The sequence below is a fragment of the Varanus komodoensis genome, unplaced genomic scaffold (genome assembly GCF_004798865.1).
Source record: "Varanus komodoensis strain SLA01 unplaced genomic scaffold, ASM479886v1 scaffold1, whole genome shotgun sequence".
Taxonomy (NCBI): domain Eukaryota; kingdom Metazoa; phylum Chordata; class Lepidosauria; order Squamata; family Varanidae; genus Varanus; species Varanus komodoensis.
The window spans coordinates 41697295-41711505 of NW_025335268.1; the positions used below are offsets into that span (position 1 = coordinate 41697295).

Here is a 14211-nt window from a genome sequence, read left to right on the forward strand (position 1 = left end):
TACACAGGTGTCAGGGATAAGGAAAATCTGAGTTTAAATGAGACTGTGTGTCTCAAAGTGACATCTTTTTTTTCTGATATACACAATCAAGTATGAGTTGGCTGGTATCATTGCAGGGACAGCTGGGAAAAAATGCTTCACATCTTGAGGAACAATACTTTCAACTAACCTTAGCATTGCTTTGCCTGGTCTGCAGAAGCAAAAGCTGCAAACGAATTTTCTCTCGTCTGCTGTCTTCTGTAAGCTGCTGTAATAGCTGCTCACCTTTTTGTAGAACCTCCTCAATTTGAGCCCTCTCTTCATCCAACTAAAATGAGAACAGCACAACACTGCTAAATGTACTTTTCAAGATTGTTCTTACAGATTGTTCTTTTCTGCTGTCTGTGCAGAAAAACAGTACCAGTCTCGAGAAAGACTGTGTGCACACCTCAGACATAAATGTTATTAACAGCTGCCACGCACTATTAGAACCAAAGTGGAAAGGAGACAGAATTTAGAGGCTTGGTGTCCAGCATGGCAGAGTAGCACCTGCACAAGAGGAGGAGGAGGTGGAAACTTGTGTATGAAGGGCTGAGTAATAAAAGCATTAAGAGGACTATGAGAGTGAAATAGGTAGGCAGGCATTTCGTTCATACAGCAATGACTTTGCGTAAGCCTGTAATGTTGCCCATGTCCTTGTTACATAAATCCAAGTTATAGAGAAAAATGTTTATACATTAACAAAATATCCTAAATTCAACTTCTTATGGATCAATAAAACTATTTCCTTAAATAAGGATAAGCGTAATAGTCTGTTTCATGCTAAACTCACCAACCTTTTCATCATCATCTTTTGATTCCATGTGCTTCTCTACAACCTTCAGCATGTCCTGTAATTTACACTCAAATTTATCAAGGTCTGTGGATGCCACATCAGTTTCCTGGGGTTCTTGCTTGGCAAACATTTCCTGATTATAAAGCATCTGCCCATGGAAAATAGAAGCACAAAAGGCATATCTATTAATATTTAGATACATTTTTGTTTATACTAAATAGTTCATCAGTAAAGCTGCAATTATGTCACATACTTGTAGCAGCAGCTCTCTGAAGCGGTTTTACACACACACATACACGTACAGTCTTGGATGCGGGCATACTTTGACCAGAGATTATTCTAATTTATTGGCTCATTTGCAAGATGAAACAATTAAAGTCACACCTAAGAGCTTTGAATAGCGATAATCACCTGCAAGTCATAAGCTGCTTTTCATTCTAACAGAGTTATGCTAGGCAAATGCTTTTTATAAAATGCTTTCAGACAAAAGTAGGGTTAATTGTAAAGAAATCACAATCAGCTGAAAAACACAATTCCCTTGTTCATATGCCCTTGGTGAAGGAGCGAGGGGAAAAGGAATAGTCTGGGGTGGGGAATCATGGCAAATATCAAAGTTGCTATGTATCTTTACAAATAGGCTAACATTTTGTAAATTGAATGTGTATTTTCAGAAAAAGTATCAACGCGGCACTATAGGTTTCCCCACATGAAAAAGGCAAGCTGATGCAAGAACATAAGGAGTGACATGTTGACTCAGATCAAAGGCCTGTATAGGCAGTCCACAAGTAGGCATGGGTGCAAGAGCACTCTCCCACTCATGGTCCCCAACAATGGGGATATAGAGGCACACTGCCTCCAATACCAGAGCAAACCAAATAGCCACCACGACGAGTAGCTATTAAGACATCCACCATTCATTTGCCTAATCCCAAAAGTACAACAATGCACAATCCTTTGTTAGTTCTTTTTCATCAAAGTCCTTCTCCAATAAAATATCCATTGAAATGTGTAATAACTAACTGATCAGTAAAACATCAGAAAGCAGGCTCCCTACATCATGTTTCTCATGAAAGCTAAGAGTCTGAACCCAATGCTAATGATAACTAAGTAGCATTCATTTCACTCAAATGTGAAGAACAAAACAAGAAACTTCCGTGCACATTTTAAAATGGAACAAAATCTGTGTTTTGGGATCAAGAAGCCTTGTTGTGCTGATCATCCATCCTCACCTTAGCACTTCTGATGTGCTGTGACACCTTTTCAAAGTTTCTGTTCAATTCAGCCAGCTTAGGTTCTACAAGCTCACGGCATGACACTCCACGGCCATTCATCAAGATAATAGCTTGGTCACGCACATTATCTACTCTGAGACTAACATCATCCAGTTCTGATATTAGGCGCTGAGAAGAGGGAAAGAAGCAGCACAAAATTAGAGTTTAGGACATAGCAGAATCAAAACTGGAAGGAAGTGCAGCAAGAAAAAAAATCAGCCCCCAAATTTGGCAGAGTTTCATTTGGATCTGAAACACACTATTACTGGATAAACCATAAGAGATTAGGTAAGCCACCTTCACTGTCTCCTCTTTCTTGCTGGCTGGCTTTTTCTCAATCTCATCCAAAAGGGCTTCAGCTTGGTACAGCCAAGTGCTTATGTGGGCAACATTCTCATCAAAAATCTCCAGTTGACTTTGGTGATTCTGAAAAGCAAAGACAAAGATAAATCAATAAAATATACCTAGACAAAGATCAATGAAATGCAATCACTGTCACTAATTTAACAGGAAACACTTAGCCAAAGTCAATCATCACATTTATCTGGATATTCAGCCAAGGCATCTGAGTAGTTCATAATAATTTCATATGCACAAGTCTGCCTGAAATGCAAAAAGCATTAAGACCATGCCTGCTTCATCTCCCTTTTTACTATTCTGCCTCTCCTGCTTCCACATCTCCAATATAGGAAAGCCAGCTCAATTCCCAACTCAAATTTTTCCAAGATCATGTCTCCCTGCAAAATGATATGCACGCTGTTCTATCTCATTGATACATCAAAATGGGGGTCAACATCCAATGGGCTGAGTTCACACAGGATGACAATCCACTCACGGATGAACCATGGAACATTGTGTTTTAAAATGATTTGCTGTTGGATTAGGTATTATTAACCATTGCTCACAATGAAAAAGCCAAAGTTTGCTAGTGCAGCTGGGTTCACACAACGGAGCAGCCCAAGAACAACCCACACTCAGTCTTGTCTGAGCTGTCATGTTATAAGAACACAATCTGTATGTTAGTAAAGTAGGGGGAAAATCTGTCTCAAGAACAACACTAAATAAAGTCAAAGGATATTGCTCATTAAATTCTGGTAAGATTGGTAGATAGGATGAATATTGTGAATAATTATATCACTGAATAAATAATAGTGTTTATAATAATGGGGAAAGATAATTCCTAAAAGTTCTCCGGATTAAGAGCAGGGGTTACTGAAGAAAGCAGTAAATGTAGAACTTTTTGCCAAGAAAGTAAGGTTGCTTACCAGAAATTCTTCTAGTGGTCATCTGTGCATTCACACATATGGTCTCTGAACACATGCAGGGCCTGTTGCCAGGAAGATTTCCTAGCTAAACTCAATCTGGCAGGGGCCCTACCACTCCCTCCCCGTGTGTGTGTGTGTGGGGGGGGGCTCCTGCTATTTTCCCCAGTTCCCATAAGACCAAAGTTTTGGCCTCAGAACCAGGGAGGAAAAGCTGGCAATGGTCCAACCTGCACCATCCAGTTGTGAGTCCAAAGGAAAGGTACAGGAACTGAGGCTATTGACACCAACACAGGGGTGGGTTGTGTGAATGCACAGATAACCACTTGAAGAACATCAGTTACAGGTAAGCAACCTTACATTCTTCTTCATGGTCTCTGAGCATCACACATATGGACGACTAACAAGTTTACCTCAAAGTCTGGTTTTGTGTGATGGCGCAAAGGTGCCATGCGAAGGCCTCGTGGCTGGGCTTAGCGGCAGCATTGAGAACTGCTACTCCCTGTGCAGGGAGTATAAAAGACACGGTGGGAGAACAGTGAGGCTGAAGGGCACTCTGACAGCACCACTGTGACTAAATCAATGGCCACAAGGGTGTGACTCCGCATCTCCAACTTAAGCCAGCCCATTCAGTATTTCCAAGAGTGCCATAAGAAGGCCTGGCAGTGGTCTTCTCCCCAAAAAACAGGCATAACAAATATTCATCAGTTAAGGGCAGGTATGTGCCACACCACACACATTTGTCTTGTGCACCACTGGAGGGAGACAAAGGGAAAGTTGAGAGAAAATTCAAAAGAGGATGATTGCGGGGCCAGGCCGGGGGAAGGGGGGGTCAGTTTGGTTTGGGTTGGGTTTTTTGGATAAAGGTGGGGGGGGGAATGGGTTTTTAAAATGAATACAGAGAGTAAGGGAATAGAACGCATTTTAAAATAAAGAGAAACACTAGGAAGAGAACCAAGGTGCAGAAAAGAAGTGGGGAAAATGGGAGACCTATATACGTGCATATACTATGGGGCAGGAGGGGAAGGGCTCCTGCCAAAATGAGTTTAGCTAGGAAAATCTTCCCAAGAATAGGCCCTGTGCAGGCACAGAGCTCATATATGTGGTACACAGAGGCCATAAATTAAGAACTTTAATTTTTATAGACTGAATTAATAACTTCTGCAAGTCCCAATCAAAAACATTTGCAATTTGAGTCAACATACAAATTGCATATACATTTTTCAATGTCAAAACTACCTTATTTAGAACTATCTAAATCTCTGTTTTAAATGAAAGCCTTGCTTCTGACAGCTAACAAAAGTAAGTGTTAGAGAAAATGGTGTGGGAAGTGCTTTTCTCCTCTGAGGATCTCACTGCAAAGAGAGAAAAATCTTCCATCACCCTCGTTTCATGAGCAAAGACATTCAAAGAAAGTTGCAACATTGCTTTCCTGTGACAGTTTGCCTTTGACAATAAGAAAGTGCAATGTACAAATCTGCAGCCCCTCTGGGCCAATGTCTAGACTTGTTACCTGCTGCCCTTTGATAGCAGACTCCTCACAGGGCATTGCCCATTTCTGGATCACCCACAACTATGTGACTCTGCACTCAAGCAAGATGAACTAAAATAAGAATTTTAAAATACTAAAAATATTTGCACAAACATCTCATGCTGAAACAATAAATTTTTAAATGTGGTAAGCCAGTGACAACCCTTCTAATATGCCTCTTAGGCACTTTGGAGGAGCTGTCATTGGCTGTCACCTCAGAGGTCATGAAAAGCAATCTCTAAAATTGAAAAGAGGGGGAAAGGGGGAAAAACGTGACAAGCATGAAATAGCTCAGGATCACAGCAGGAAGGGAAAATACCAGGCGGAGGGCTGAGGGGGAAGGAGGGGGACAAACCACAGTGATCCTAATTGTGTACCATAGGTTTTTCCATGAAGAACCCACATTATGTAGCTTATTCACCAGATGGCTTGTCATGTTATATAAATTCACACACTATCTCATTTTGCATGCCATGTAAATAAAGCCATTTCAGAGAACAAAGGCATAAAAATCAGATGCTGAATATTTATAGTAAGACCACTATAAAGTCAATACCACAAACTTTTAATCATATCTAAGAGCTAGGAATTGGACCATGGGTTTTTGCACTGTTCCCCGATGATCAATGGTTAAGTCTTAAATCTCTGCTAATCTTCCTGACACAATTAACACAAACACTGATTAGTGCCCTTTTAACCATGATGTGTTAAATCTATTCCAAACCCTGGGTAATAACGGAAACATGGTTAGCATTAAGTCACTGCAGACGTTACAAATTACCATAATTAAGGCCACTGGAAATACAACAGGGGGATTTATTTTAAAGAGTAAGAACAGCACAATCCCACAGCCTGTTCCAGCTCTCTTAAACACTATTAGGAAATATTGAATATTTCTTTTGTCTTACCCATGAAGTGAACTAACTGAAAATGACGAATAACAAAATATTGAGGGGACACTGTGATGCTTCAAAAGAAGAGCATGATGTAGTTAGGAACACTGCTAAGTAAATATCACCCTATACTCATACAATCAGCAAAATCAAGCAATACAAACAATGAAGAAGACAAAAAGAGAGAGAGAAAGATGACAGCAATTAGGCTAACAACTGACCATCAAATGCTAAGCTAAATCACCATGATAATTATCTGAATCTGTGGCTTTTCAGCTTCACAAAGGGTTTAAAAAATCAAGTGTCATCATTTGATATTTTTATAGACTTATAGTCAGAAGTAGCAATCCTGTGACCCACAGACAGTGTCTGAGGGGCAGTAAAATATTTTAGATTCCCAGATCCAAGGTCAGCAACAGCATTCTGCCCTTGGAAATGAGCATCAGAGCTCCTCTCTCCCTCCCTCCCTCCCTCTCTCACACACACGCACACACCCCTACCCCTCCTCCTAGCATGGAAAGAACAATGCTGGCTGCTCTCTGAAGTTGGGAAAGCAACCTCAGAGAGGATCTAAAAGGGAATGTTTCAGGGAATGAAGAGGAGACCGAAGAGGCCAGGAGGCCTACAGTCACCATGATAGCATGGCACCCTTCATTATTAAGCAATGTGAATTCTATCTCTACTGAACATGCTGAGATAAACTGACATAAGCCTTTTCCCTCATTTTCCAAAACTTCCCACAGGAAAACCATTTTGTCCTATTTAACATGGGAAACTTTAACAGCAGACAGGTAACTTGACTTAATGGTAGAAAATGTCATAATGTGCCATTCATGTATACAGCTTACCAAAAGTGTGTTGCACCAGTCTTCTGTCCAAGTTCGAACTCTACTCCATCCAGCATTAAGGACACAAAGCTTTTCCTCCAAAGAAGTCTCACTGCCTTCAATCAACGTCTGGAGTACTGCACTACTTTCTGTTATGTTGTTAAGATCAACTTTCTTCCTTTCCAGTTCTCTCAGCACACTCTAAAAGGCAACAAAATCTATTAACAGGACAGCATCAGTTTCCTCAGGACTGCAAAATCAGAGATGCCATCAAAAACCTCCCCTGATTATGACTTTGTTTCTAAATTGCCAGCTTGCCTTTTTGTGTGACATAAGGCAATTACCAGCACTGTGCATATATGTCAAAATAAATCACCAACAGTGAATAGTCTAATCTGTAAGAGCACTTCCCTTGGCAGCCACATATTTCAGTCAATGTGTATTTTGTAAAGTCTCAGTACTGTCCTTTTCTACTCAAAAATTGGAACCTTGCAAAGTTATTGGGGCCACTGGCTGTCAAAAGATACACTTTTTGAACTAACATATTTGTTCAATATCTAGATCCAGTGTTTTAATGGTCAATGTGATCTGTTTCACCCTTTCTTCTTAATCAAACTTGTTTTCATTTGTTGCCACCTTCTTTCACAAAGATCTCACAGCTTTGCTTTGTACTTCACAGCTTGCCATGTGACAGCTGGGACATGAAAGCAAAACAACATATTTTAAGCCTAGCTTTGTCAATGTCCATGGATGGTGTCCAGGGCAATGCTTTTTATTGAGAGTAATCAAAGTTACACACTTGCACAACTAACAAACTACTGACAAAAATATAGTAAAAGATAACAGAACATTTGTGCATGATTCTAGGGTATTGTGAGTCAGTGACAGCAACTTCATTGTGCTGCATGGGGTACCACATCAGAGATGACAAACAGCAATCTCTGGAAAAAAGTGGGGGCTTTACCCCAAAAGAGGTTGCAATCTGAGTCAGGAGCGGGGAAGATGGCTTCTGCCATACAAGTCCCCAGGATGCTTGTGGAAAGCAAATAGGGGAAGGATCAAGGTGCAAAATCTTACACAGTAAGCCAAATCACCTATTGAGTGCACCACAAGTTGTTCCAGACAAAACACACTGTGTAGCTTATTCACAGGATGCGATGCTATAAACAGAGGCTATGGAGTAGTTTATTATGGGAGCTTCTTCGTGTGTTTATTATTGTTATCATGATTGTTGTTATTTTATTATTGTTTTAATGTTATTGCTGTTATTGCTATTATATTTTGTAACCTGCCCAGAGAACCATTTAAACATTTAAATAATGCTGTGCAGACTCACCTTTGACTTTATTATCTGCCCTTTGCACTTTCAGATTATATAGCTAACAATTCATACTGCTTCTTTAGTATAAAGAAATTATGTTATTTTTAACATCAATTCCCAGTACACAATGCTCTTCCTTGTAGGCTAATGACTTTTTGCACTCAATTAGGCAAATAATTGACTAACCATGACATTCTCTAAAACAGCAATCAATAATTAAAACAAGCAATTAAATTCAAAAAGCTAACAACTGTATTACATTAATGGAAAAATGCAACACACTGCTGAACACTTCATCTAATCTGCTTTTATTTTTGGTTGGTGAGATACAAACTGTTAAAGAAAAAGTTTTTAAATGTCTACAAAAAAGCAATTAAATTAAAAAGGTGTTTTAAAGTACTAGGGCAGTATAAAGGATGGGTGGAGACATGATATGCTTAAGACTACTTATTTATGGTTAAATACATGGTTATTTACAACATGGCATGAATTTTGCATGGTTAGCTATCTGGCTGACTTTAAATAAGTTTGAATTCTTTATATTGTTACATTTAAAAATAGATGCCAGTTAGCCCTTTCTGCAATTATTGATGAGATTCCTTGTGAAATAACATGCAAAGTTTACCTGCTCAGTTTGCACCTAATGAATTAGATGCAGTGTAAAGTGGAATTTTTATTTACTCCTCTGCTACCAATACTGTAAAAGTGAGTATAGATATAATAGGTGATCTTTCAACATTCAAAACAATTTACTTCCATCTTCAGCCAAAGAAATACCTGAACAGCTCCCTGTGGTGTTACTACCTCTATTGTATTCTGTCAGAACACAGGATAAACAACAGCAGCGAGAACAACAATATGCCATATTTATGTAATGATTTTGGAACCTGACACCAGAGAACAAATGCCAAAAATTTTCAATTTTAAGCTCCTAGTTATGATCCCCAAAACAAAGATTCTTTTACACAATTGACTGCCGTCTGCACAACTACAAAACTATTAAGACTACTAAAAAAAAATCCAGCTTTAAAACTTGCATCAACTTCTTTGTTCAGTCTAATGTAAAACAGTGACAAACAACAGAAGAATAACAATTATGTGTGTTAATGAACTGCATGTTAGATATATAGCAACCCCTGAATATATTTAATAGTAATAAGGCAAACAGAAAAGAAATGACAGCTAAATTCCTTGCAGGGATTCTGGAAATTCCATGTTAACATTATAGGTTTTGAGAGTCCTGAAGACAGATTTCTTCTGAACATAGCAGCAAAAATGGAGGTAACAGTTGACCAATAAGTGAATCCAAACAAGAAAAGGCTGTTGGTAATTCTACTTGGTTTAGAAACTTTTTATGCATTACAAACTTATCCATTCAAATAGTATGTATTTAATATAGGGATAAGGACTTGGAGTAGGCTACGATTTAGAATTTGTATTTTTAGTCCTCAGTTATCCAAAGATGTAATAGAAAGGATGTTTTAAAAAGTCCTGATGGCACACCAAAGAAGAAGGACCAGTTATAGCTTCGCTTACCTTAGCCCATGCAATTTCAGTGTCCAGATCAGTAAGCAAACTCTCTGTGGTAGACTTGTGCACTAACTCAGCCTCAGTAGCCTCTAGCCATTTTGACAAGCAAAGAGATACTTCCTTGAGTTTACATGACAGCTGCAATGCCTGTTCCAGATCCTGCTTCCCTTCAGTTACCTGAATAAGGAAGACACCATATAAAACCAGAGACAAAGGATGCAATTTCTAGAATAAGGGTAAGAAGTAGTGAACACAGTTCGCAACATCCTTGTGACATTATCAACAAACTTACTGATGTTCTTTCAAATCCTATTGTTGTGGACACTTGCCCACTGGAGGAACCTGGCCCAATCAGTCAGCTTTACCTCTGTAAGGAAAAGGCTACGGAACAAGGGCTCCGGTGTGGGCATAAAGGACAGGCAAACTCATGTGGGAAAAGATGGTTCTTCCAATACTAAGGCCTTACTTAATTTAGAGATTTATACTAATCACCAGTACTGTAACATGCTCAGAAACAAATCAGAAACTAGCATAGCTCACATAATCTCAGATGCAGCACTTGAAATTCATGGGATATTAGCAATCACTTATAATGTGCTTTGCAAAGCAAAACAAAACTGCATTTAGAGAACCTTTGCAACTCTTACCTGTGCTCCTAGGTCATTATAAAGAAATTTCAATGCTGTCAGTTGTTCATCCATGGTCTTAGGATTGTCAGTTTGTTGTTTCTGTACAATTTGCCTTCCTGTTTTAATTACAGTCTCCACTTCAAGCTTAACTTCACTAAGGGTCTTATACAGTTTCTAGAGCCAGAGCAACATATACCATATATTACTATAGAATAACCTTTACTTTGGTGACTATGCATAAAAATAATGGGTAGGTTCCCATGTCACAATCATTGTAAGCAAATTATCTTGATGGGTTGCCATTAAATGCCAAGAAGCCGCAATGAATCCAACTGACACTGTGATTGTTTTCCTGCTTTATCCCATCTCCTTCACTCTCATTCCTCCCAAGTGCTGCCCCAGGACACTATGGTAAGGAGGGAGGCTCCTTTCTTTCACAGCCACAGTTGAGAGCCAAATTCAGTTCACGCCAGTTTTCAAGCAGTCTCTGCAGTGCAAACCAATTGCACACAGAAAAGTGCAGTAGGGAGGGCAGGACAGTTGATCAGGCATCCTCATCTCCAGCTCCAGCAGAGACCTCTGGAGAGGGAGAGGTCTGCCTGATCAACACTCAGGAATAGAGGAGGGCAATCAGCTGGGCAGCACTGCTGAAAGAAGTGGTGCCCATCAACTGAGTTGGGCAGTCTGTTGGCTTGTGTTGCCCCACTTGGGGGGCAGCACTTCTCAGCTGATTCCCCTACTCCTGTCTGAAAGCTTTCTATCAAGCAGGAGCATGGAAAGGGCAGCCTGACTAGGCTGGGATGTGCCAAGAACAGTACGACCCCGCCTAGCCCAGGTTCTCATTCTTTGTTTTTGCAAGACTGGCCTTCTCTGATACAGGAACAAGAAAGAGGGGCATACTTCTCCCCCACCACCCCTTCCCAGAAGAAAGGCAGTTCTGGCAAGTGATGGCTTAGACAGTCTGACACACGCTAGACCAGGGGTCGGCAAACCACAGCTCCAGAGCCACATGTGGCTCTTTCATCCCTCTGCTGCGGCTCCCTGTCGCTCAAAATATGCATCACAACCGCCAATGTGCAACACCCGCCAACATGCAACTTATTGAGCTTTTCAACCCCCGGTAGGCCAACCATGGATAAATCCAAGAAAATAAAAGTTTCAGAAGAAAACAGAACATTTAATGATATGTGGCCAGATTCATTTGAGTTCACTGCTGACGAGACTGGTGTACCAGTATGCTTAATATGTGGTGAGAAATTGGCAAACAACAAAAAGTCGAATGTTGCAAGACATTTTCAGAATGTTGTCTTGCAACGTTCAACTTTTTGTTGTTTGCCAATTTGCTGAAAAATATTTGGATGGCGATGCAACACTCTATAGTTTTTTTATACATAGCATAAAGGTAAAAAACGATATATGCAGTGTTATCTTCATTTTAGATGTCAAAAGGGGTTTGTGGCTCCCAGTGTTTTCTTTTCTGTGGGAAACAGGTCCAAATGGCTCTTTGAGTGTTTAAGGTTGCCGACCCCTGCGCTAGACTGCCTTTTTCCCAAGCAGGAGGGTAGAAAGGGAACTGGGCCCACCTCCTTATCACTTCTGCTTGTGAAAAAGTGTTCTGGTGGGCACCAGACTGGGGAGTCTGGTATGCATCAAAACACCTTTCACCCAAGCAGGAGTGGCAAGAGGGGCAGCACTTTCTCCCTTCTTCCTAAGATAGCATCTTCCAGCTGATTCTCCCTGCTCCTGCTGGTACCTGAGAGGTTCTCCCTCACACATGAACAGGAAGAGGCAATCAGCTGGTAGGTGGGGAAAAACCCTCGAACAGGCCATTCTGTCTGTTGATAGCAACGGTAAGTCACTATGGTTGATCACCATGACTGGATGACAAGACAAGCAACCACAGTTTTTTTTTTTATATTTGGATGCTTCCTGGTGTGCAAAGCCACTCAACATTTTTACTTTCAATAAATGTTAGAACTGTTGGAATTATAAATCATGTTAGATTACTTTGGAATGCTTAAATTTATAGGCCAAGAAACAATGTTAAAGTTTTTACTTCTTAGCTATCTAAAATGCTTACAAGCTCATTCTCCATTACAGTGGTTCACAGCAATCACAGTTTGCTCTGACATCCAAATTGGACAAAATATGAGAACTGACTCTGCTAGAAACCCATTTCAAACTATGGCTTCCAATTTGGAGGCAGACTATGGTTAGCATGAGATACAGTTACCCAATTTAGAACAAAGAAAAATTACTTAACATCATGGCAAGCTATGGTTAGCATAACAAACCAAGAAGGGATAGATGAGATTTCCTATGCTCAAAGGCAGAAGAGAGGGGAGAGGACAGAATGCCTGAATCCACAGCATGTTCTCAATAGCCAAACTATGGATTAGTTATGGAGTCTGAAGACAAAATAAAATTACAACCAGTAGTTCACAACTGCAAATACTTGTTTTATCCAGAGTTTTAAGAACTACGTCAATGCTCCCCATTTCACTAATATGACAACAAAAGTATCAAATTATAGTAAAAATAGATCCCAAAAATGACATTGCAAGACTCACTATGAAACTTTTCTGCAGTAACTATTTAACTATTAAACAGGAACTATTAAAGTGAGGAGTTAAGTAAACTCGCCCTTCAAATATTCAATAGGCTTGACAATGTGAGTAAAGTTCACATTGTTTTGATGAGTGTATCTAGGTCCAATAAGAAAAACACTTTTTATAAAGCAGTTGCTTTTATTCAGGCTTTCTATTTGTTCTGTGCCTATAGTTCTTCAGACTCCAGAAGCATTAATTTCAACTGATATATAGGAAATTGTCCTAAAGCTTCATAAACAAAGGGGAGTATCTAGGGATACTCATTCATACAAAGGCACACATCAAAGAAAAGTAGGAAAGCCCAGCTGTAACTTTATATTACCATGCACTTATCGAAGTGAGACTGAATAACATCTGGGTCAATATCCTTAGCATCTAAGACATGAAGTTCAGCCTTTACACTATCCAGAACCCGTTTACAGTCCAACATACGCTGCTCAAAATTTGCTGGCTTCTGGAAGAGCTGATATTTTGTGGATACTTCCCGGAGTTTCCTCTGTTTTTATAAGAAGACAAAAAATGGGGAAAGATACATAGAATTTAAAAATCCTCCTACATTGCCTCCAACCTTTCCTTTCTCCCTATTCCTCTTGCTGAGATGATGATTTGTCATATTTGTCTATCCTATCTATGTACACCTTTGATCCCATGCCCTGCTTCTCATTTCACCCACCATTATTCCTCCTTTCCATCAAAATGTTAACCTCCCTCCCTCTCTGCTCACACACACAGAGGATCTTCCCCTACTGTACTCAAATATGTCCATCTCTCCATTCAATTAACCATCCTTTAACTTAGCCAACATCTCCAACTACTTCCTTATCTAAAGACCTCTGTTCAGTTCTCATTCCTTCCAGTTCCTCTAGTGAATTTATTACAGCTAATCATTTACAGGCAGTCCCCAAGTATGAGCGTCCAAGTTACAAACAACCTGTATGTACGGAACTGCCATAAAGCCTATTAAGTTTAAAAAATTACAGCAGGAAAACTGCCATTACCATAAAGAGAGGAAGCAAAAGGAAAGAGGGAGGACTCCAAAGCATGTCCTCCTACCCCACCCATACAGAAAGAGACCCCTGTCCAGCATTCCTTGCTGTAAAGAGGAGGCACTGATGAATTTGGGCTGGGGGGAGGCCTAGAAATATTCATGGTTTTTGCATTTTCATAGAGGTCCTGCACCAACTCTGGAAAACTGTGTATCACTTTCCTGGAGTCAGTATTTTACAGAAAAACAGTAAAGAGCTTATGGCACTTTAAATGCATGTAGAATCAACTAAAATCCACTTCATCAAATGCATGACATGTTATCCCAGCTTAGCTGGGACAGTAATATCTCAGTTCAAGAATGCTTCTGTTCGCGAACAATTCGGTCCGTGAACAGAAAGTTCGGCAAAATTTTGCTTCCATTTGTGAACTCTGCGTTGGGTAATGAACACAATCACAGTCATCACATGTCAGAGCATATTCAAGTGGGTAAGATGGCCACAATCATGTTTGCACGAACATGAAAGCGGCCATCTTCCC

General features: G+C 40.0%; 1 protein-coding gene across 1 annotated transcript in view; it reads right to left on the reverse strand.

The window, feature by feature from the left end:
• The window catches only part of UTRN (utrophin), a 365154-nt gene that overhangs the window by 230178 nt on the left and 120765 nt on the right, over positions 1-14211 (reverse strand). Inside the window, exons 32-39 of the mRNA XM_044451088.1 lie at positions 13010-13183; positions 10097-10252; positions 9456-9626; positions 6620-6799; positions 2383-2511; positions 2044-2214; positions 816-962; positions 170-307 (exon numbers count right to left, since the gene is read on the reverse strand). Coding sequence (XP_044307023.1) covers positions 170-307; positions 816-962; positions 2044-2214; positions 2383-2511; positions 6620-6799; positions 9456-9626; positions 10097-10252; positions 13010-13183 — 1266 coding nt within the window. The remainder of the gene's footprint in view (positions 1-169; positions 308-815; positions 963-2043; positions 2215-2382; positions 2512-6619; positions 6800-9455; positions 9627-10096; positions 10253-13009; positions 13184-14211) is intronic.